The sequence below is a fragment of the Labeo rohita genome, chromosome 21 (assembly GCF_022985175.1).
Source record: "Labeo rohita strain BAU-BD-2019 chromosome 21, IGBB_LRoh.1.0, whole genome shotgun sequence".
Lineage (NCBI taxonomy): Eukaryota > Metazoa > Chordata > Actinopteri > Cypriniformes > Cyprinidae > Labeo > Labeo rohita.
The window spans coordinates 25293323-25317672 of record NC_066889.1 but is presented as its reverse complement, the minus strand read 5'-3'; the positions used below and the strand labels follow the sequence as shown (position 1 = coordinate 25317672).

At 34.4% G+C, this 24350-nt stretch overlaps 1 protein-coding gene across 2 annotated transcripts; it reads right to left on the bottom strand.

Moving 5' to 3' along the window:
* Positions 1–289: 289 nt before the first annotated feature.
* Positions 290–8645, bottom strand: LOC127153084 (uncharacterized). 2 transcript variants are annotated; one of them, XR_007825173.1, is made up of 5 exons: positions 8337–8645; positions 3250–7187; positions 2994–3149; positions 2801–2899; positions 290–890 (listed from the first exon to the last, which is right to left on the bottom strand). XR_007825173.1 is itself a non-coding variant. In XM_051094063.1 (5 exons), exons 2-5 carry the CDS (start codon positions 3829–3831, stop codon positions 594–596), a joined length of 1134 nt encoding a protein of 377 aa, XP_050950020.1. In that variant the 5' UTR covers positions 3832–7187; positions 8337–8635; the 3' UTR covers positions 290–593. The 2 variants fall into 2 exon arrangements, 1 of the variants encoding a protein (XP_050950020.1); XM_051094063.1 differs by having other exon boundaries at positions 8337–8635.
* Positions 8646–24350: the final 15705 nt, after the last annotated feature.

Sequence of the window (24350 nt, the reverse complement as noted above, 5' to 3'; positions counted from 1 at the left end):
CCTAAATTATTTAGCCAGACGCATATTATTTTTAAGTAGTATTTACGGCTTGATTTTTTTCCCTAGCAGAATCTACTTGAATAAATCATGTAAAACGTCCTAAATTATTTAGCCAGACACATGATGATTTTAACATTATTAGTGGAATAATCTTTTTTAGTTTAAGCAGATAAAACAAAATGTACTCATATGTATTAAGGAAAATTACTTAATAATATAAAAAAAATGTTATAATGAAATGAATACATAATGCATTTTGTTGTTAAACATGCTTTTATTCCATGTTTCATTGGTACCAAAACATTAAACACTTTGTAAATTAGTGTATATAACATTTACAGCAGTTTTAAGATCTGTAAACAGTTTGTAACTGACAATTTATGTCATTGAAATCAACTGTTTAGCATTATATGCTAACATCTTTTTTTGTGGGAATAGTCACATTCTGTACTAAAACCTGAGATAACTTGTGCATAGATAGCATAAAACAAGATAACCTGTTGTAGAACAAGCTGTAGAACAATCTCAATACCTCAACCAGTGCTGGGCATTTTCACCAAAACTTGGTAACAATGGAATGTGTCTCTCACAATCTAACACACAAGTTTGTTTTTGAGAGACTGTAATTTGGGGGAAAGCCTGCAAACATCCAGTTCCAGGAAGAGCTTCTGAAAGGCCTCAAACGTATTCCTCAGTTGTTTGGGATAGGTGAGGTTTAGTGCATATGTGAATCCAAGAAGAATTGCGCAGGCTCTAGTCAGATTTCCCAAGCCAGTCATGACTTGCACACCCTCCAAGACAATGCTAAAGTCCTCCTGGTCATCCTTCTTGCAGACAGCAATTTTCATTACATGCTGCAGTAGACTTTGCTGCACATCCTCATTGTCACACTGTAAAACAAACATAACATTTTATTATGAAGATCTGTTATTTATGCAGGTAATTTGTGTAAGATGTTCAAACAAGTTTTTCCTCATAAGAACTTAAAATGCAGATACATCAAGGAAGTACAGTAAACCATTTCTAGGTTCATATCTTTGTAACATTGTAAAACACTAACTCCCCAAAACTTGTTTGAGTGAACTTTGGAGACTGACACTACAACAAACTCTAGTATACTATGGCTAATAGCTGTAGCATCTGGACCAATCAGACATACAGTTATTTGTTACATTTAACAAATAATCTTTAAAACCAACAACCCAGCTATATGCTGGAGTTTTGAAGACAACCCCCCCAAAGCAACTAACACCCCAAAAGGGCTTAGTTGCCACGGTGACTACCTGATAAGAGGTTTTATTGCTTCAAGGAATGCACATCTGCCCCTGCTACATTTGCCATAGGAAAGACACAATGCCTATAGAGATAGACTCTTTCCTATTCATTCACAGACAAACCATTCTTTGACCTTCCTATCACACATAGCCCAGGTTATTGTGTACAGTATTACTGCATTGTACTTTAATTTTTGTCTGTTGTATTCGTATTTGTCTTTCTACTGTTTTATGCATGCGTTATGATAGATGACTAGTTGTATAAAGCACCTATGTCATGTTTGGTCTCTTTTAATTCGTATTTCGATGATCTAAAAGATGGTGTAAATTAGATGTTGATACCCATGCAACATATTAGTGTTTTAAGAAACCTTAGTAGTTTTGCATCAACACCCAATCGAATAAAATATGCAAAATACCATGCTCACAGACAAAGAGTCGTAAACTTTCCCTCCAAAAGGTGAAAGTTACCATTGGTTCGCGGACCTCCTGGAGGCGCAGCCTCCAGAGAGCTTAAAGGCAAACGGTTGACCGCCTCCCTAGTTCTTCCTTCTTCTCTCTCTTCACTTTCTCACTCGTCTGCAACATCTTCCGATTGCTGCCCGTGTGGAGGAACCCACGGGGAGCCGGAGCCGGCACAGGGCGTGCCCGGCGGGCCCGACAGGCTCAACATACAGAGCTGTGGCTCTTGATCACAAAGAGCCAGACAGTTCGACCTAACCCTGGAATTCATCTTCATGACTCGCCTCAGTCAGTCAGTGGTTCTTGGAGAACCTAAGATGATGAGCTAGAACTCTTCAGGACTTCCCTAAGCGTGCGCCAGGCCTTGCGGCCTTGTCTTTCCATTCCTCAAAGATCACAGGACTTCAGCTGGGTCCCTCTCAGCTCCTGGTTCTTCTTCACTTTTCACATGCGAAGAAACTCCCAGTCACCAACGAGTCAGGACATCTTTGGAATTCATCACTCTTCAGACCCGGAAGAACGTGATTGCAATTCCAAAACCACCACTGCTTCAAACCACCAAGACTTTCAGAGACTGCATTTGGACACTTGTTTGACGACCAAGGCAATGCAAGTATCGTACACTTAACTAAACATACAGAGGTTTAGTATAAGCTGTAGACAGCACTGATGGTTTCACAGCAGGTGGTTAACTGATTTTTTTTTTTTCATTTCTTCTCTCTCTCTCTAACTGCTTCTCACTGACCATTCCATGTATGAGTGATTTCATGTTTGTTTGTTTAGATTAGTTATGTGTTAGTCCTCTAAACTATTGTGCACAAATTACATGAGTTTTGATTCTGATTCTGCCTTGCTCTAACTGCTGATATAAGTAATTAATTAATTGGTAAATGTTCACAATGTTTAATTTATTTCATTTATATTGCTGACACTAGTGCAAGATTTTTTTTTACATGAGGAACGTACTTACGTTTAAGATGTATTTCTGTTTTTGTAAAGGAAAACAAATGCTAAATGCAGTTTTCTGAAAACAATAAATATCTGAAATAGTTTTAGACACTTACATTGTACTCCTGGATGAGGTCTTCCTCCTTTTCACCCAAGTAATTGACCAAGCAACGGAGGACAACATCTCTTGTCTCTTCTATGTTTTGATGTGAGGTCTAAGGCACCAAAAGTGTAGAAATTAGTAATAGTACCCAATAATAATGAAGCGAATATCAATCAAATAATAATAAAAAATACCAATTAAAATACCTGCTGTATGGCACCCATTTTCTTCTTCAAAATCTGTCCGAGTGCTCCTCCTTTGCAGGAAAATATTGTGAAAAGTTTAGGAGTGTAGTAATCCAACATCTTAATAAATGTTGGCTCAAGGTGCAGAGTAGTAATTCTCCTGAACTCTTCATTAATCTAAAAAATGAAACACACAAACACTGATTATAATTATGTTCAGTTGACAACCACATTATTATCTGTGATGGTATTTAATGACAAAATGTAAAATCCCTACCTGGAGAATGTCAAACAGAGCAGGCCAGCGATCTTTAAATTCTGCAACAGTCGGGCACAATTCAACCACCTCATGTCTTCGGAGAGCAAAGGTTTTTGACATTTTTTCTTTCACCACAACTGCATTGTCCCGCTTTTTCACTTCAGTCAGGAGTTGAACCCTCTCTTGATCTAAACTGTCCTGATTTTCACCTGCTGGGTATGGTGGTAAGTAATTCACTTCCGCTTTACGAGGTTTTTTGACATTTTTTGCAGGTTTCCTGTCTTCAGGGTTCTTCTTTTGCAGTGTGTTACATGCAACCTCAGGAAAACCAAACTTACTGAGTCGTCTTCTATAATCTGCCATCTTGTACTTTAGGCTCATCTGCCATCCATAAAAGCCAGAAAAACTGCCTGGTTCCTTCAGACATGGATATTTTCGGATAAGTGCTTCAGCAACACTGGCAACCTGAATCCCAGAAGGATATGATGTGTAGGTATGAATAGCCTTTACTAAATGCTCATTTACATCCCTCTTCACAGTTTGAACATTTAGAAGGCTGCCGTCTTTCTTGTAAGCCTCCATGCCCTTTTTGAGAACCATCTCTACTTCTGGAGAAAAAGATGGAATTGGAAACTCCTGAGGCCACGGCAACCTATCTGGGCTACTTTGGGGAGAAAGGATGACTGTATCTCCAGAGGAAGTGGATGTGGATAGATGTTGGCCAACATCATCAAGTGGACATGTAGTGCAAGAAACAGAGGACACTTCATCTACTGAAACTGACGTACTGGCACTGGGGTTTCCTTCATTTTCAGCAACGAGTGTAAGAACAACTGGTGTAGGGAAAACAACTTTTATAGTATCCTTGTGCTGAATTTGGTCAGTGGATGTAAGGGTAAAAAAGTCATCAAATTCAGAATCTTTATACTGGAGAGAAAAATCCTTAAATACTTAAATACTACTATTTTACTGACATTGTCATTCTAAACATGTGTCCACGGATGCTGGACTGAATGTTAAAAGGATAGGATATTTCATCCAAAAAAAAGAAAATTCCTTATCTTTTACTCTTCATAATCTTCGTGTTATTTCAAAACCCATAAGACTTTTCTTATGAATTATCCTTTTAAGGACTGGCAGCCTCTTGTACAAATCATACTACCATCATCTAATAAGAACAGCAGATATGATGTTTCAGGGTGACAAAGCGGTTTTTACCCAAACAATAAGCTGCCAGAGGATACCAATCAACAAGTGCTTTGTGCTCAACAAGTTGTACATCCCCACTTGACTGAAGACAGTAAGATCTCAAATGTTCATTGTACCAAGAGCTAAAAGTCTTGACAATGAAACTAAGACTTTTGTCCAAAACAACAATCTGCATAATTTCAGCAAAGTCAGGTAAACCTCCAGTGCAACCATAAGGCAGAATCATGCCTACTCTGTATGTTGTACCTAGGTAAGACACTGAAGTGGTCAAAGAGACACTTGTTTGATCTGAAATGTTTCTTATGGCCTGCTGTACCTCTTCATGCAGAAGTTCCAATGGCATATTGGAAACTTTACTCACATGCAATGAAGTGTTCTCAGAAGTGGCATGTAAGTGGTAAGCCATCATTAGCTGATGCCTTGTAGCAAGAGACAGCAAGACATTTTTGAAATTTGTAGTATGTCTCACTACACGCTTGAAAAAGCTATGCTTAGATTCAAAGCGTATGGTCCAAAGTCCAACAACTGGACCAAAAGACGCAATCAACTCAGAATAATGCTCCAAGTAATGGTGTTTTGGGAGCAATCTTTCGTGTGGGAAAAGTTCAAGAAATTGATGTCGATGTTCTGATATCTTGGAATCAAGAAAACCAATACTTTCTGCAGTGTGGACAGGTGACACAACCAGCTCAACAATATCTTTCAAATTCATGAGAATTTGCCAGGCAGGTTCATCTACAGGTATTTTGGATCCGATCAAAAATGGCAGAAGTCTGATAAGAGCCCAGTTCTCATGCATATTCCCGCCTACACTTCGACGTGCAGCAAAATTTTTGGGGATTGCATGAGGACTGTTCGTTTTATCTGTCCATTTGTAGGGAAAGAGTGCAATTGCCTCATTGAGTTCACTCAATGTGAAATATTTCTTCTTCACTAAGACAGAGAGGCACAGTGCAAGCTCCACAGGAATGACACCTTCAAACAAGTCATGGGCTATGTCCGGGGGATATCCAGTAGTGAAATGAAAATGCTTCAGTTTGTCAGTAAATGGACAAACCTTTTTGACACCAAAGGAGTGGGTGAGTGTAGGATTATCCTTCACAGTCTGAACATGGACTGCATAAGACATCTTTGTTCTTGGAGGAAAAGCACCTAATCTCACTTCCTTTTCCTGGAATTCAGCATGGCGGCCAAGACAGAATCGACAGATGTAATCCCCAGTAAAATTTTCAACTAAACCACCAATTGCATGGGCACCGAGGTTATCTGCTACCACACTGATCACAGTCCCTTTGATGTTTTTTCCATAATTAGCAATGAAAACTCCTTCCTGCTCCAATGTAGAAAGATCATTCAAAAGTGGTTCTAAAATGACTTCATATCCAAACTTTTTTACATCATCAGCTTTACTGAGAACAGCTAAATGTATTGATGTAAGAGCAGATCGTAATTCAGGTGGCAAATTTGCCAAAACCCAATAAACCGCTGTGATTTTGTGCTTTTTCTTGGATGTTCCAAGCGGATTGCACACTTCAAAGTCATCAACATATAGTATCAAAGAGATTTTTTTCTCATCTCCAGCAAAAAATTCATTTTCTCTAAAATATCTGCCATTAACAAAGGATGTAAATGTTAAAGGGACTTCTGAATTCTGTTGAGACCTATCCAAGTTCATGTGCTGGCTATTCAACACTTGCTGTAATGTCTGGAGAATAGGTACATACTGATAGTGTCTACGCTCAGCGGCATCCAAAATATATTCCACAGGTTCAACAACTTTCAAATTGTCTTTAAAATATAATCTTCTTTTAAAAGAAGAACCAAGAGGACCTCCTACCTCTAGCGCTGATTTTATGGGGTTGATCTTACAAAGTTCACTGACAAACTCATTAATACTGTCTTCACTGAGAACACAGTTATTCTTCCTTAAATTTGACTCAACAGTGTTTCGTACATCTTGTTGCGCTGCCAGGGAAGAAATAAACTGGAGCTCTCCCGCCAAGTCATCTATACACCTAGAAGAAACATTATAAACACTCTCCAGCTTCAAAAGCAGCAAAGCTAGTTTATTAACAACTGTTTGTGGCACATCTTGAATCTGGTCATCAGTTTCTCCTTGGACTTCTTCTGAATCCTCGCAGTGTGGATCAGGGGCAAATGAATGCTGTGTGGACTTGCTTATCACAAGCACCTCTGCCTTAAAATCATTGGAGGAATGGGGATTGTGTTTTCTACTTTTGTGAGTCACAAATGTCCCATAAACATTTGTCTTAAAATCACATCCAGAAAAAACACATTCTACCGTTTCGTAACTCCTAAGATGTTGACCTAAATGTTGAAAATAGTCCTTTTCGGAAGAATGCGGTGTATTACAAATTTTACAGTTAAAGGAAAGCACTGTTCCTGACTCCAGAGTTTCCTCAGCTAAATGATATCTACTCATATGTGTGCGAAGGGCACCATGTGTTTTGAAAGAGCATGGACATCTGTAATGTGGACAAGGTATAGTATGGCTGTGTGTAAATGGCCCATGCTGTAGTCTATAGTGCCTTAAAAGACCCGCTTTTGAAGATGATGTCCATGGGCAAACCTTACACCGCCATAGCATGATCTCAAGCTACCTTTTCAAATTCTTAAATGCAGCATGCTTAAACTGAAAATGTAGCTATAAGGTAGTAGAAAAATACCACTTCCGTTGAAAACTCAAATGCTTTTAAAGATGGTGCTTCAACGACTCTCACGATGATCTGTAAAAAAAAAAAAAAAAACTGAATCAGATTTGTAAAAAAATCATTCACTTGACAAAACTGCATCAAATAAAATCAGTTGTATATTTTAAATTTTTAAGCATAGTTTAAAGTGAACTTAAATTTAACACAAACACTGACATAATTTAGTTTAAGTAGTTACTTGCACCACAAGCTTCATTGTCATCTCAGAAGTTGCTGTTAAAATTATTATTCATAAGGAAAAGTAGTTATAAGAGTTTACATTTAATGTAATGTTTGTGGAATATTTTTTATTACATATTTTTAATCACCAAAATCATGAATTTGGAATGGTTTAAGCCTAGAAACTCAATACTGCTAAACAAGTCTAAACATTTTTAAATATCGTTAAAGACTAATTTTAAATAAATTTGCATTATAGTAAATCTCAAATGTGTTCAAATACCTTCACTCAGGTCGAATTTTAAATGGATTAATCAAAGGGAAAATGTACATTGCTATAGATATATCTTATTCTTTGTGGAGACTGATAATGCCTTAATTATTGCAAAGATGTTTGTATTCTTCAACTAGTCAAAACGTCAAGTTGCAGAATGCATAAAGTCATATCAGCATGGTTATGTCCATATCAATTCCTGGAACGTCATCGTGTTGCTTCTATGGCGTTTGTGACTTGTTTTCTTTAAGAGTGCGCCCTCTAACGTCGAGTATGAATGAAAAAATGCATATATTGCGTGAAATGGTTAAACTAATTTAATACATATTTACAATTTGAAGCGAATATATAAACACATCAACACTCTTAAACGTTTTTAAGTATAATCATAGAAACTGCCCCATCTATGAAGCTCGATGCATGGCCATAATTATTTTGCTTTAGCGATCAACATGTGCATTCTAGCCTCAGCACGTGCATGTGAGGAGTTATGACTAACGAGCTCGAGTTCAGATTTTCACATCAAATCACATCGCATAATTGTAAACCTTTATTTTAAAACACCTGGTTCAACATATAGTCACTGTTCCACATGCCGAAATGATCACTGTCGTTCAGATTCAAAAATCAGTGTAAAACAATTCCTGTACTAGCGTGAATAAGCGGCGTCCTGAGGAGCTTATTTAAGAAATCAAAATAAAATGTAAAAAGTAGTAAGGGGCTTAACTTACCTCTTAACATTTTACACTGTTCGTCTGCTCTTTCAAAATGCTGTCCGATCACTGCCGTTGTTGAGATTCAAATGAAGGTGACTCAATCAAACCCGGATAATTGGACCAATTCTCTTAAAATAAATATGAAGCCTTTTTTCCTCAAAATTTTAGCCTAAATGGTTCCTCAAATTAAGCCTACAAATTGCACTCATTTCCTTAAAAAAATAGGTAAAATTTATTTATTAATTTTATTAGTGAAATGTTCGCAATATATTATAAAAAACACAGAAAACCTATTTTTTAAATTAAATATGCACATTATTTTTAATGATTACATCAATTTTTTTAATGAAAATTACAAGCCTCATGATTCATTTTTTCTGTTCCTGTTGCTATAAGCCAAATCACATAGGAGTTAATGGGAAAAACCAACAGAATGATGATGATATTTGCTGCAATCCCTGCAAAACGAAATTCCTCCTCAGTGCTGTTGTAAAAAACGTAATCTGAAAAATTGGACCCATCAGTGGGGATCTCACAGGAGATTTCCATCTCTTCACAGTGTGCAATCAAAAAACAAATGTGATCTATGAATGAAATACAAGTGTTAGTAAACCAGAACTAAAACAACACAATAGAAACTAAGTTCTAAAGGAACTAGAAAAAGAGTTTTATTTTTTTTTTTTTTTTTTTACCTCGGTCCTGGCTTGTTGTCTACAAAGATGGAATGATTGATTTTGAGAGGAAAAAAAGCATGATTCAGTATGAAAGCAATACAAATACAAAAGCTATATTTTAGCTGGACTGTCTGCTTTCAAAGTTGATCTGTTAATGGGATGACTTCCGCTATTTTATTGGTTACAAAAAGGCATGCAAATACAGTACATGTGTGACACCATATTTGCTTCATAAGACCATCTGTGTTATGTAATAACTTAGGTTAGGGGGGGAAAAAAAGTAATCAGGAAACAGTTCATCTTTACACATAATTACAAGTATAAATGAAAAAAGATAAAAGACAAAGCATTTATGAGCATTTATTTGCAAACAACAATAACAAAAAAAAAGAAAAAAAAGAAAAGAAAAATCACTTAAAATATGGAAAACGGATACTCATTTATCACATGGGGTTATAAAAACAACGTCATTTGCAAGAAAACCAAACCAAAACAGATGTGATTTATCATGTGACTAAATGGTGATTTCAGCCTAATCTCAGAGGGCTTGATCTTCCCAACTGTATCTAACAAAAAAATTGTAAAAATCACACAAAAATTTCTGAATTTTGTTAAACTATTGATATTAATTTAACTGAAACAAAAATGAATTTTAATGATTAAAATCAAAATATTTAAGTTTCCAACAGCTTGCATGGAAGTTACCTCATAATTCTTTTTTAAGTTTATTAAACAAGTTATTTATTTATTTATTTATTTTGTATTGGAGACTACATTCATCATGCTTAATCACTCAACCCTGTTACAAAAGTTATCATAAGAAAAAAGAAAAAAAAATACTATTTTAATTTATGGGAAATATAAGACCTACAAACCAACATTTGGTCCCAGACTATAGCCACTAAAGAGTGAAAGCTTAACCTTTGCAGAATTTGAAATACTGTTTCTGTATCTAGTAAAGCTAGTTATTAATTACTGAACAGTCCTTTTACAATTAATTATATAAGCAGAAAGTAATATTTCTATTTATATTTTGGAGCTGGATTGATAAATATGGACAACAGAGACTTAATAATATTAAATAAAGTATGATTTATTGACATTTGATGAAGGGCAGTTAACCCAACCAAAGTAAAACAAACAACTAATAGACAAGAGTGGAACTATAGAGTAAAACTATTAAAATAATGAACATGTAAGATAAGCATATAAGATAACTAGACTTTATTACACAATATTACTTTGTCCTTATGTTGTTTTGGTTAGTAAAAATTAAGAATTTTACATTGTCACTAGTTGTATTGAGTGTAAACATCCAGGTAAGTTTACAAGGTTGACACTTTGGTGACCGTCATTGAGCTCATCTTATTTACATACAAAACTGATATTTATATGGTTTATATATAATATGGCTACACGTAAACAAATAATTCTATTTGTCAGTAATAAAAATACAAACTATACTGTCCCGCTAAACAGCTTCAGTGTAGGCGAATATTTGTAAGTAATTTCTAGTTAACTTCTTTTACAACAGGATATTTTGTAGCATAACTACACATTATAGTTACCAGCTTTCTGACAACAAAAAAGCAAACTTGTTCTTTTTGCAGTCAAACATGAAAAGGTTTTCAAGGATAGAGGCAAAAAGGGTTTGTTTAGTGAAGTGTTTAAGTGAACAAGTTCCTACAACTACAAGTTCCTACAACAAATCAACAATTAAATGAGAGAGAGAGATCAATTCTTACTAACTGCAATTAAGATAAACATGAACAACAGCATTACGATACAAAAAAGTTACAGAACTTAAGAATAGTTCTCGTCTAAAGTTTGTTTGTGCTAATATATAACTTTGTATTTCGATAACATAGTTGGACAGTATTAAATGGATTATAGAGACTTAATGATTATTAACAGCTTAGGCTATTGACATTTAATAGAGGGCAGTTTCCCCACCCTGCAGAGAAAGAGAAGCGGCTGCACCAAACCAGCTGAGATAAAACAAAAATAGCTAATAGTCATGAGTGTTTGATTATAATGCACTAGAAAAGAAAAAATATTTGAAATCATACAGGGAAAAAATATAATTAGTACGGTGAGAGTAGTTACTAGAATGATATAAAACGCTCTTTTCTTCATGTAGTTTTCCTCATTTCTCTCTCGTGCTCTCTCTCCTGGTCCTGACTGCTTTAGAGCTCTGAGAACAGCCACAAGACAAAACAACTCAATTTAGAGGAAGAGGAATAAATGTGCCACAATGAAAATGTAATATAAATAAAGCTGGAAAAAGAACACAGTCATAATACTGATCCCACCAGACACAAAACTAGCCACCCAGACAGTAACAGAGCAGATCACTCTATATCTGAGAGGTTTGTACTTCAGAAAGGTTACAGGATGAACCACTGCGAGGTAACGCTCAACACAGATCAGACACTGAAACAGAGGACGACCAGACAGAGCTAGTCCATCTAAAAACTTCAACGGCATATAAAGATTTTCAACTCTTAAGCTGATGAGATAAAAAAACTTTGCATACAAAAAAGCATCTCACAGACAGAGAGATTAAGACTGAAAAACTCTGCCGCAAGTCCATTCCCTGTTCCTGTTACTATAAGCCAAATTACATAGGCGTTGATAGGAAAACACAACAGAATGATGATAATATTCAGTGCCATCAATGGAAAACCAGCTTTCACCACAGAGTAGTTGTCTGATGTCTGAAAAACTGGCCACAGTGGTGAAGAATTCACTGGAGATGTTCATCTCTTCAGTGTGCGCAGTCAAAAAACACAACTGTGATCTATGAATGAGACACAAGTGTTAGCAAACCAGAATATTCTGGGACTGTACAGAGTAAACCTGATCAAAAATATTTTAAATGAAAATTTTACCTCTGTCCTGTGCTGTTGACTACAACAACAACAATAAAAACACAAAATGTTATTCGAACGTTGTTTTAAATGAATAAATCACTCAAAATTAGTAGAGAAAGTCACTTATAGCTGGACTGTCTGCCTTCTAAGTTGATCTGTTAATGGGATGAAACTTGCACTTCTTTATCAGGCGTGAGTTCTGCAGCATTGCGAAATGACATGCAAATACAATATCATATTTGCTTCAAAAGACCAGCTGTGTTGCATCATAATGTCATCTACAACAAAATCAAACCAAACAGGATTTATCATCCAGCAAAATTGTTATTTCTCAGCTCAGAGGTATTGATGTTCCCGTATGTATAGTATTATAGAATTATACAACATGCAACAATCTATTTATATTATTTTAATGTGTGAAATCATATTATTTATTTTGTTTCCAAAAGATTGCATGGATCTGCTGCCTCAATTTTCCATTTTATGGTATAAAGAAACTAAGCAAATGAGAAGTAACTAGTAAACAGTTGTTTTACTTTTAAAATTAATTATATAATCAGAAAGTAATATGTGTATTTATATATTAAATAGAGACTTGTGACTTAATAATGACAAATAAACTAAGAATTGCAGACATGATAAAGGGTAGTTTTTCCCACCTTTTTTTTTTTTTTTATTTGACCAATAAAATAAGGAGTATATATGCAGTGTTGCCAAGTTCTCCCGCTGACTTGCCCAGGTTGTTTTCATGTCTACAGGTTGAAGCGACCCCAATAACGTAATATTTAGCTCCTTTAATTGTAGTTCTACCAGAAAAATTTGTGATTGAATGCGACTGGGCTACTTTTGGGCTAGTTTTGAGAAGCAATTGGGTGTTTTGTGTTATGAAAATCTGGCAACCCTGATACTTTCAAACTTTTTGTTTGTAGCAAAATACTGCTGTTTTTCAATGTGTTTGTATTATTTATCCCTAAATGTTGCATAGTAGTACTTTAAAGTTACATATTAATACCTAAATGGTACTTTTAGTATCTAAATGGCGCAATTAAAGATCTTTTGAAATGACAGTTTTTTTTCGGAGTTTGTGTGTGTGAGGTAAGTTGACAAGCTCTACATCTCAACCTAAAGATGTGCTGTAGGTATTTTAGAGACATAACTCTACAATAATCAACAATTAAGAAGCAAGAGAGATAACTTCTTGTCCTCATATGTATATGTGCTTTATTTGCATATGTTATTAATTTCAGTTAACATAATAAACATAAAGCTGCTCCAGCAAAAAGCTGCAAAAAGTACAGAGCTTGAGAATAGTTCTTGTTAAAAGCTATTTTTTTTAATTATTTAATTAAATATATACTAAGAGTATAACCCTCTTCTTTTTTGATAATGCAATTATTAACAGTATATCACAGAGACTTCATAATTATATTTAAAGCATAATTATCTATTAATGTAGATTATGACAGAGCAGAAGTCATTTAGGAACAGCTGGACCCTCGTCTCACAAATAAAACACCTGCTTTAAATAACCAATAAATAATCTCTTGAACTCACTGAACTCATTCAAAATTTTGAAAACAAATACTCATCTATCACATCGGTTTACAAAAACAATGCCATCTTTAAAGAAAATAAAGCAGCAGACACATCATTCAATGTCAACAACTCCATATGAGATTTCTGACTCGGTGTAGAAGAAAAATGAAACTAATTTTGAGGGGAAAAAAAACAGCCTTTAACAATATGTATAATTTAAATATACAGATTCTAATAGATAAACTGTAATAAAATAAACACACAAATGTGTGTTTCCACTAATCTGAAGGAAGACATGTTATGGAAGCAAAATAAACCAAATTCTCAAAATTGATCAGTGTCTTGCACTCTAAAAAGTGATAAGTTGACTTAATTAAAAAAAAAAAAAAAAAAAAATGAGGAAACCCATTGCCTTAAAACGACTAGGTAAATAATAATAATAATTAAAAAATAAGTTAAGTGAACTGCCAACTTATCACTTTTTACAGTGTGCCTTAAATGTTTCAATGTTTTAAGTGATAAAAGTAATTTCATTAAATAAACCCTTTTTAAGTGCATATTTGGTCTAGCATGCACATATTTGATATATGTGCATATTTGATCTAGCTTCACGTTTTATAACAAGAGGAAAATCTAATACATGCTGTGAATACACGTGTGGGAAGAGCAACCACATTGCCCTAAAAGATATGAAAGTTGATTCAAATAAGTATGATACTGCATATTTGAACTCTTGGCTGCTGCAGAATCGGTAAAAATGACCAAAATCCCTTTTTATAAATATTTCAGAAACAGATTCAAATGTGAAATCTTAAGAATATACTATTGAGAGCAAGTTAATATGCCTTAACTTATGGATTTTAGATAAATTAATTAATGAAGGGTAATTTCCCAACCCAGGACAGAAAGAGAAGAGGCTGCACCAAACCAACTAAAGTAAGACAAACATAGGCAAAAACAATGAGTTCATCAGGAGTTTCTGTTGAACTTATCATAACATATATTAAAATTACAAAGGGAATATATATGAAAAGCATGGTCACAGCATTTATTAGAATTATATAAAATGCTCTCCTCTTTATGGGGTTTTCCTCCTCTCTTTCTCTCCCTCTTTCTCCTGGTCCTGACTGCTTCAGAGCTCTAAGAACTGCCAAGCAGCAGAACAACTGGATGGCAAGAAAAAGGAGGAACTGTGAAAGGAAAAAACTACAGTACAACTGATAGAGACACAAATACCAAGTCATAATGCTAAACCCACCAGAAAAAAACCCTGCCACCCAAACAATAACAGAACAAATCACTCTATATCTGAGAGGTTTGAACTTCAGAAAGGTTACAGGATGAACCACTGCCAGGTAACGCTCAACACACATCAGACACTGAAACAGAGGACGACCAGTCATTACGAGTGCTTGTAAAAAGCATGGAAGTACCCAGAAATATTCAACTTTATAGCTGATAAGACCCATGATGGATTCCAAGCATACGAAGATCTCACAGACAGAGAGGTTGAGACTGAAGAACTCTGCCGCAAGTCCATTCCCCGTTCCTGTTACTATAAGCCAAATCACATAGGAGTTGATAGGAAAACCCAACAGAACGGTGATAATACCTACAACTGAGTATGTTTCAAAAGCAAAGTCCACCTCAGTGCCATGGTAAAACAAGTAACTGGAGTTTGACCCATCAGTGGTGAAGATCTCACTGGAAATGTTCATCTTTTCACTGTCTTAACTGTGAATAAAATACAAGAGTTAGTAAACCAGAACATTTTGGGACTGTACAGAGTAAACCTGCTCTAAAAAAATACTATAAATAACACACATTATAAAAATAGAAAAGTTCTGTTTTTATTACTTTGCTATTTTACCACAAAATTAGTGAGAAAAGTTACATATCTATAGTCACAACAGCTGGACTGTCTGCCTTCCAAGTTGATTTGTTATTGGGATAAAACATTGGTCCTGAAGCATTGAAAAATTACATACAAATGTACATGACGTCAAGTGATATCATATTTGTTTTAAAAGACCAATTAAGTTATTAAGTGCAGGATGTTAGATTGATAAACCACAAGATGACAAAAAAAAAAATCTTCAGTTCAACTCGGTTGTAAATGGTTGTAAATATGTAAAAATGTTCAACATTAGCTGGACTGGTGGTGATAAAACATCTCCTCTCACGCACAAATAACCACCTGCTCTCAACCATCCATTAGTAAACTCTAAAAATACATACTTCTCTGTCATAGAGGTTTAGGGGAAAAACACAGCTACAATAAATCAAACTACAACATATGTGAATATCCATGAATATCCATTAATAACTTATCATAAAAAGTAGTTGGTGTATCACCCAAAAAGCATCGGTGTCCCACCTTAGAGCTCTTGATCTTCTTGAATGCATTTAAAAAATGTGACAATTTTGACAGTCATCTAGATTACTATTTTGTTTTTGGAACGTAACTGTTTTTGAGTAATTTTACTCATTTTTGGTGGCTAAAAAAAAGGTTTTTGCATACAACTCCTTTACTGCATAAATATTTTTCCCATTTCAGAAAACATTTTCTCCATTTAAGAACCACATTTTCACTTCATACAGCCCAGTGGGAAGCAAATAAGCTCATTTAATTTTCTCAGATTGTTTTGTATATTGATCAAGCACAACCACTGAATGTTACTCAAGTTATCATACAAAATATCAAACAAATATTTCTTTAATTTAGGAGAAACAAAAGTTTATCAATGATTTTGTAAATCAAATTATGATTTTGTAAAATCATATTTTATTATCTGACAATAAAATTAAAAAGATACTGCCCATTAAACAGCTTTAGTGTAGCTACTTTACATTAATTTGTGGTATAACTATACATTAAGAGTAATGCATTGTATTTTACACACTAGCATCTCGAACAATGAGAAAAAAATAAAACAAATGATCGCTAGCAGCTGAATTTAAAAGGAAAGGCAAATCATAAACATTTTCACACAGTTAGAGAATTTTTTTTTTTTTTTTTATTGATTTATTCTTAACAAATAAGCTGTACATCTCAACCTAGAGCAAAGTCCCACAATAACCACTGTATAACAATCAATAATTGGACATCACTTCTCATTATCAAACGTGTATAAATGTTACTATTGAAACATTCATATAAACATAAAACATACTACTGTAACAATTAACATAATAAACATAAACGTACTACTGTATATTATGAAAAAAAAATAAGAATGAGTTATACTACATTACATACTAGTATGACTAATAACAACTATTCTGATATTGCAGTTAGAGGGTAGAAAGTGGATTATAGAGATTTCATAATGACGACTAAAGTAGGACTACTAACATTTAATGAAGGGCAGTTTCCTGACCCGGTAGAGAAAGAGAAGAGGCTGTACCACACCAGCCAAAATAAAAAAGATATAACCAACATGCAAGACTGGATGTAAATTGTCTAATGAACCAGAAAGAATTATTAAAAACATATAGGGAGAAAATACAATTAGCATGGTCACAGCTGTAATTAGAATGACAAAAAATGCTTTTCTCTTCATGTGGTTTTCTTCATTTCTCTCTCTCATTCTCTCTCCTGGTCCTGACTGCTTCAGAGCTCTGAGAACAGCCACAAGACAAAACAACTGGATGAAGAGGTAGAGAGAGAACTGTGACAAGATTAAAATTAGATTCAAATCAACAAGAAACAATAAACAAGTCATAATATTGATCCCACCAGAGACAAAACTTGCCACCCAGACAATAACAGAACAAACCACTTTGTATCTGAGAGGTTTGTACTTCAGAAAGGTTACAGGATGAACCACCGCGAGGTAACGCTCAACACAGATCAGACACTGAAACAGAGGACGACAAGTGATGACTAGTCCATCTAAAAAACTCAAAGGTTCCCAAGGAATTAAAAGTTTAATGCTGATAATATTCAAGAAAATTTCCATGCATAAGAGCATCTCACAGACAGCGAGGTTGAGGCTGAAGAACTCTGCCGCGAGTCCATTGCCTGTTCCTGTTACTAAAAGCCATATCACGTAAGAGTTGATTGGAACACCAAACAGAATGATGACGATATCTAACACTGAGGACACTAAAAACCCAATTTCCTCCTCAGTGCTGTTGTAAAAGTAGTAATCAGAAAAATTAAAGCCATCAGTGGGGAAGATCTCACTGGAGATGTTCATCTTTTTACTGTACGCAGTCAAAAAACACAACTGTTATCTATGAACGAGATACAAGTGTTAGTTCATCAGGAAAAGAGTTCTGTTTTACTTATTATTATTATTATTTTTTATTTACCTCAGTCCTGTTCAAAAGTTGGTTTAAATCTGTGGAGAAAGACACTTATGATTGGATTATCTGCCTTCCAAGTTGATATGTTAGTGTGATGAAACCTAAACTTCTTTATCAGTCCTGAAGCATTTATGCAAATGCACTATATTACATCATATTTGCTACAAAAGACCAGCTGTGTGACCAGCTGTGTTATGTAACATGTTATGTTGATTAATTAATCTAATTATTTGCATATTAATCTAAAAATAAATCTGACTGTAAAATACCCACAAAAGATTATTTAAAGCTATTTTGTGTTAAATGAGAAAATTGTAGCTTTAGAAAGAAATATTTTATTTGATTCAGCATAAAATGTATTACACATAAACATTTATGTAAACTATGGAACATAAAAGAATATCATTTGAGAAAAATCACAGTATTTTTTGTTCATACAATGAAAGTCATGGTAAGCAGCTTTGTTACCAACAGTCTTCAAAATACTTTCATGTTCCACAAAAGAGGTTTGAAACAACATGAGGGTGAGTAAATGATGACAGAATTATTATTTTTTTTGGGTGAACTATCCCTTTAATGATTTTATTATTATTATTATTATTATTATATTATCTTAATGAAATTAAACTCTAAATAAGAAACTAAATCAGAAGGTGGTGGTAAATGTCTTAATGAGTCATTCACGTGATTCGTTCAAAACGCGATTCATTCAGAATCTAAACACTGCTGTGTTGCAGTTCTGCTATGGCTTCAAAGGTAATGTTCTCTGCAAAATTTGAGAAAAAACACCTAATATAACACTATCAACTTCCTGTTTACTGAGCTGTTGTATAAAATCACATTTAAGCTTCGTTATAGATCGGGACAAAATCAGCACGTGTGTCATATTGCTCTTGCTGCCTGTACGATATCGTGTGTGTGATACGTGATATATATAAATATGAGACAAAACACATACAGGGGCATGTTTTGCACCAGCATCATATTTCTCAACAGTCAACTGTATGAAATATAAGATGATGTACAGGTCTGGGGGTGGGGCCAATGCCTTATTTTTTCCAGAACTAATTAATTAAGTTAACACATTAAAAACTTACGCATTTAAAAAAAATATATCTTAAATCAGTTCATAAGTGAACATTATAACATCAGCAAAGAGCCAAAGTTCACAAAAGTCATTGCTAACCCAAATAATTTTAATGTGAAAACTATTACAAATGGTGGACGAACTATTATTAAACTAGCATGAAAAGTTATTAATATAGAAAAAAAAACCAAAAACTCATCAACTACTGTTCATCACTATATTCTTGAATCAGTTAAATAATTGTGCATGTTTCATATTTTAGGTGTTTTATTTGATTTTCTTAGTTTTAAATAATGCTCTGATCTTGTAAATTAAATAATCTAATGTGACTGAAATATAATTGCCCCATGTAGTTACTTCATTTTTTGTTAACTTGTAGTGTCAGCACTTGTCAACAAGGTAATCTGTGGTTTATCTACTTTAAATTATGAACAGCTTGTTGCATTTGCATGCTAGCTTCCAAAACACTGTAAAACAAACTGACTGTATTGAACAGTCAAAACTATAACAAAAAAAGTGCTGCTTGAGGCAAAATGGCTTGATCGTAAAAGGACTGTGGATTTGCAGTCCAAACCCCAGTAACATTCTCAAAATCAACATAAAAAAAGAACACTTCTGATGCTCAGATGTCTGTTTTATTTGCATTTAACATGATAAACATAAGAAAAACTGGTACATTACAAAAAGAGCAGCTTATGGTTAATGTAATCAGTTAGTCAATGTACTGTAGCATTTGAATTCACTACTAAGTGACTATTTCCGTAACTTTCTAATTATACATTGCCACTATCTGGCAGAAGATGAGTTATAGAGTTTTCAAAAAGATAAAGTAGAATTCTTAAAATTTTAAAATAGAATGTTTTTTAGATATTTAATAAAGGGTAGTTTCCCTACCCGGTATAGAAAGAGAAGAGGCTGCACCAAACCAGCTAAAATAAAAACTATATAACCAAAGACAAGATATTCTGATGAATTCCAAATAAAATATAGTAAGATTATATAGGTAATATATATGGCAACCATGCTCACATTAGATATTAGAATGAGATAAAATGCTTTTCTCTTTGTGTGGTTTTCCTCCTCTCTTTCTCTCCCTCTCTCTCCTGGTCCTGACTGCTTCAGAGCTCTGAGAACAGCCACACAGCAGAACAACTGAAAGAAGAGGAAAAGGAAGAACTGTGCCAACAAAAAAATAAAATAAAACTCAAAAATAAGCAGCAAAGAAGTCACAATACCAACCCCACCACAGCCAAGCCCTGCCACCCAGGCAATAACAGAACAAATCACTCTGTATCTAAGAGGCTTGTACTTTAGAAAAGTTACAGGATGAACCACTGCCAGGTAACGCTCAACACAGATCAGACACTGAAACAGAGGACGATCAGTCAGGGCTAATGCTTGTAAAAAACCCACAAGCATCCAGATAACTTTAACTTTAACGCTGATAAGACTCATGGCAGTTTCCACACATACAACTATCTCACAGACAGCGAGATTGAGATTGAAGAACTCTGCTGCAAGTCCATTCCCTGTTCCTGTTACTATAAGCCATATCACATAGGATATGACAGGAAGACCCAACAGAACGGTGACAGTACAAACGGAAAACATTTCAAAATCAATTTTCTTCTCAGTGCTGTTGTTGTACAGTACATAATCAGAGGAGTTTGACTCATCAATGGTGAAGATCTCACTGAAGATGTTCATCTCTTCACTGTGCGCAGTCAAAAAACAGAACTGTGATCTATGAATGAGATAGAAATGTTAGTAAACCAGAACATTCTGGATCTGTACACCTCAAACCTGATCAAAATGACTAAACGCACTTAAAAAAAAGAAAACAAGTTTGTTTTAAATATTTGGCCGTTTTACCAAAATTATATTAATATGCACTTAAAGCTGGATTGTCTGCCTTCCAAGTTGTTGTATTTATACTGTAGGTTCTCTAAAAAGCATTGGCCTGAAGCATTGCAAAATAACATGCAAATACAAAAAGTGACATCACAATGACAAATTCCAAACTGAAAAATGACAAAGTCATTTGGGATCAGCTGGACTGGTGGTAATAAAAATCTCCTCCCAGCACAAACAACCACGTGTTTTCAATAACCACATTTACTATCTCATTCAAATAGCAGAATACAATCTAACACACGAGATTACAAAAACAATGTAATCTTTACAGATATCAAATCAAAACAGCAGACGTGGAATGATTTTTCCTTTTGTATGAATTTCATGGCAATAAAGGATATTTATAAAATAACACATTCTGCATGCAACATGCAAGTCAATAATCACAATCACATAGTTTCAGCTTTTGTTTAAAATTAATTATACAAACAGAAATCAATCTTATAAAAACAATTACATTAATATTTCCCAAATAAATAAATGCAGACTAGTTCATTACTTTTAATACCTAAATTGTATCTACTTTTTGTTTGTAGTTTAAATTATGAGAAGCTTGTAGCCAACACAGCCTGTTTTTATTGCACAGTCATAGAAAAAAGAAAAGTATATTTACATTTTCACATTTCTATTAATATTTTGCAGTTGGATGTAAAACAAAACCAGTCATAAGTGTAAACTTTTTGAAATTGAGATTTATACATGCTGAATAAATAAGTTTTCCACTGATGTATGGTTTGTTAGGATTAGACATTATTTGGCTGAGATACAACTCTTTGAACATCTGGAATCTGAGTGTGCAAAAATAAATAAGTAAATAAATAAATAAAAAGTATTAAAATAAAAAAGTATTGAGAAAAGTAGTAAATTAAAATGTTTTTAAATTTAAATGAAGAATTATACTTATTTCATGAAGGTTAACTTCCCAACTCTGTAGAGAAAGAAAAGAGGCTGCACCAAACCAGCCAAAGTAAAACAAAAATAATAAACAGACAAGACAATGTCAGTTTTTTGTAATGAAATTCTATTTAGAACTACTGAAGTTATATAAGGAGTATATATGGTAACTGTAGTCACAGTAGTTATTAGAATAAGATAAAATGCTCTTCTCTTTATGTTGTTTTCCTCCTCTCTTTCTCTGCCTCTCTCTCCTGGTCCTGACTGCTTTAGAGCTCTGAGAACAGCTAAACAGCAGAACAACTGAATGGACAGGAAGAGAAGAAACTGTCCAAAGAAAAAAACAAAGTACAACTTAACGAGGAACAACAAAATAGTCATAATACCGACCCCACAGAAGAAAAATCCTGCCAGCCAGGCAATAACAGAGCAGATCACTCAGAAGTGAGCTTCAGAAAGGTTACAGGATGAACCACTGCCAGGTAACGCTCAACACACATCAGACACTGAAATAGAGGACGACCAGTGATGACAAGTCCTTCCAAAAACAACACAGCTATCCAGAAAATGTTGCATGTATAGGTAAGAAGACCCAAGACAGATTTCACACATATGAGGATCTCACACCCAGCGAGGTTGAGACTGAAGAACTCTGCTGCAAGTCCATTCCCTGTTCCAGTTACTATAAGCCATATCACATAGAAGTTGATAGGAAGACCCAACAGAATAGTCATTATATCTGCTGCTTTGGTCATTCTGAAATCAATTTGAACACCAGTAGAATTGAAAAAGTTGTAATCACAAGAGTTTGATTCATCAGTGGTGAAGATCTCACTGGAGATGTTCATCTCTTCACCGTGTGCAGTCAAAAAACAAAACTGTGATTTATGAATGAGATACAAGTGTTAGTAAACCAGAACATTCTGGGATTGTTCAGAGTAAACTGAATAAATAACGCACATTTTAAAAAATTCTAAATAATAATAATAATAAAATTTATTAGGCTATTTTACCTTGGTCCTGTGTTGTTGTCCACAAAGATAGTAAAACTGAACTCGGAAAATCAAATGAAAAAAAAAGCAGACAGAGTTCTATCTATAGTCACTTAAAGTTGAACTGTCTGCCTTCCAAACTAATGTGCTGGAAGGATGCAACTTGCTCCTCTTAATCAGGGATGGGTCATGAAGTATTGCAAAATGACATGCAAATACACTGACACCACATTTCCTTCTAAAGATCGAGTGTGTTCTATGAGAAAATGTACTAAAGCAACAATACCAACTGGGTGACATAAAAGCATAAGACAGATAGCATCTTGTCAGCAAGGGGCCCTTATTTGTTGGTAACCAAGATGACCACCAAATTGTTTTGACAAGGACTTCATATCATTCAGTTTGACATGGTCTCATGTTCAACATAATCTAAGGCAAATACATACAAGGTATCACCTGACAGGTGCAACACATATCTAAGCATTCCAGAAGACACTGACAAATGAACTTGTGTCTGAACCCCAGCTCAAAGGCTAACATTTAAAGCAGCCAGTGTCAACAACACAGAGTGTCAAGTGTGATTTATTATTGTGTGAGAAAACATGAACACAGATGCATGCATGTGCAACCATAAATCAAGCTAATATAAAAGGAGCAGAATCCAAGTTCTCTGGCATGATGCCCAGGCACTTTGTGTTAAGTTCTGTTTAAATCAATCAAAGCTTTTAGCGATTGCCTCATGTCGTTACTTAGAAGAATAGTAGAATAGTTATTTATATGCATTTATTGACTTGTTTATCAAAAGAAAAAAAAAGGACTTTATTATAAGCCAAAAGCTTTTGAATTGTCGTCACTGCAGTGGGGTTAATAACAGGCAATAACACTTTATTTTAAGGTTTAATTCTCACTAAGTATCAACTATGACTTTTGCAGCAATAACCTCCTAATTTGCTGCTTACCCATAGTTAGTAAGGTAGTTGTTAAGTTTAGTCTGAATATGGGATCTAAAATATGGTCACGCAGAATAAAGCATTAATATGTACTTTATAAGTACTAATAAACAGCCAATATGCAATTAATGTGCATGCTAGTTAGTAGTGAGAATTGGTCCTTAAGACAAAGTGTTACCAAACCATTGATGTATGGTTTGTTAGGATAGGACAATATTTGGCCGAAAAAAAAAAAAAAAAAAAAAAAAAAAAAAAATCACATTTAACGTCCGAAATGAAGTTCATAGCAATGCATGTTACTAATAAAAAAATAAGCGTTGATATATTTACAGTAGGAAATTTACCAAATATCTCCATGGAACATGATCTTTACTTAAAGAAATATCTATAAATTTAACCCATCCAATGTATTTTGGCTATTGCTACAAATATACCTGTGCTACTGGTTTTGTGGTCCAGGGTCACAAATATTATATAGCATTGATAATGCCATTAATTTTTCTGGCTAAAACAAGCACCAGCAATCCTCTCTTCCATAAAGATGATTAAAGCAAAACAGTTATATGCATAGTCACTTATAACTGGTCTCCCCTTTTTAAAGTTACATGTTAATGGGAAGAAACCCGCACTTTAATATCTGAGATAAAGCCCTGATATGCAAATACATTAAGTGACATCATCTTTGTTTTAAAAAACAGACAGTGTTCTGTAAGTGAGTGTAAAAGATGTTTTGAAACAGCAAATTTTGCATGTAAAATTTCAAAGTCATTCAAAAAAACTAACATGTAAACAAAAGTG

What these genes read in the sequence shown, in the direction of transcription:
- LOC127153084 (XM_051094063.1), bottom strand. Translation starts at nt 3,831, where the DNA reads ATGGTTCTCAAAAAGGGCATGGAGGCTTACAAGAAAGACGGCAGCCTT. An exon ending in CTCTGTTTGACATTCTCCAG is followed by an intron (nt 3,150 to 3,249) that starts GTAGGGATTTTA and finishes TTCATTTTTTAG; the next exon opens with ATTAATGAAGAGTTCAGGAG. An exon ending in ACCTCATCCAGGAGTACAAT is followed by an intron (nt 891 to 2,800) that starts GTAAGTGTCTAA and finishes TTTGTTTTACAG; the next exon opens with TGTGACAATGAGGATGTGCA.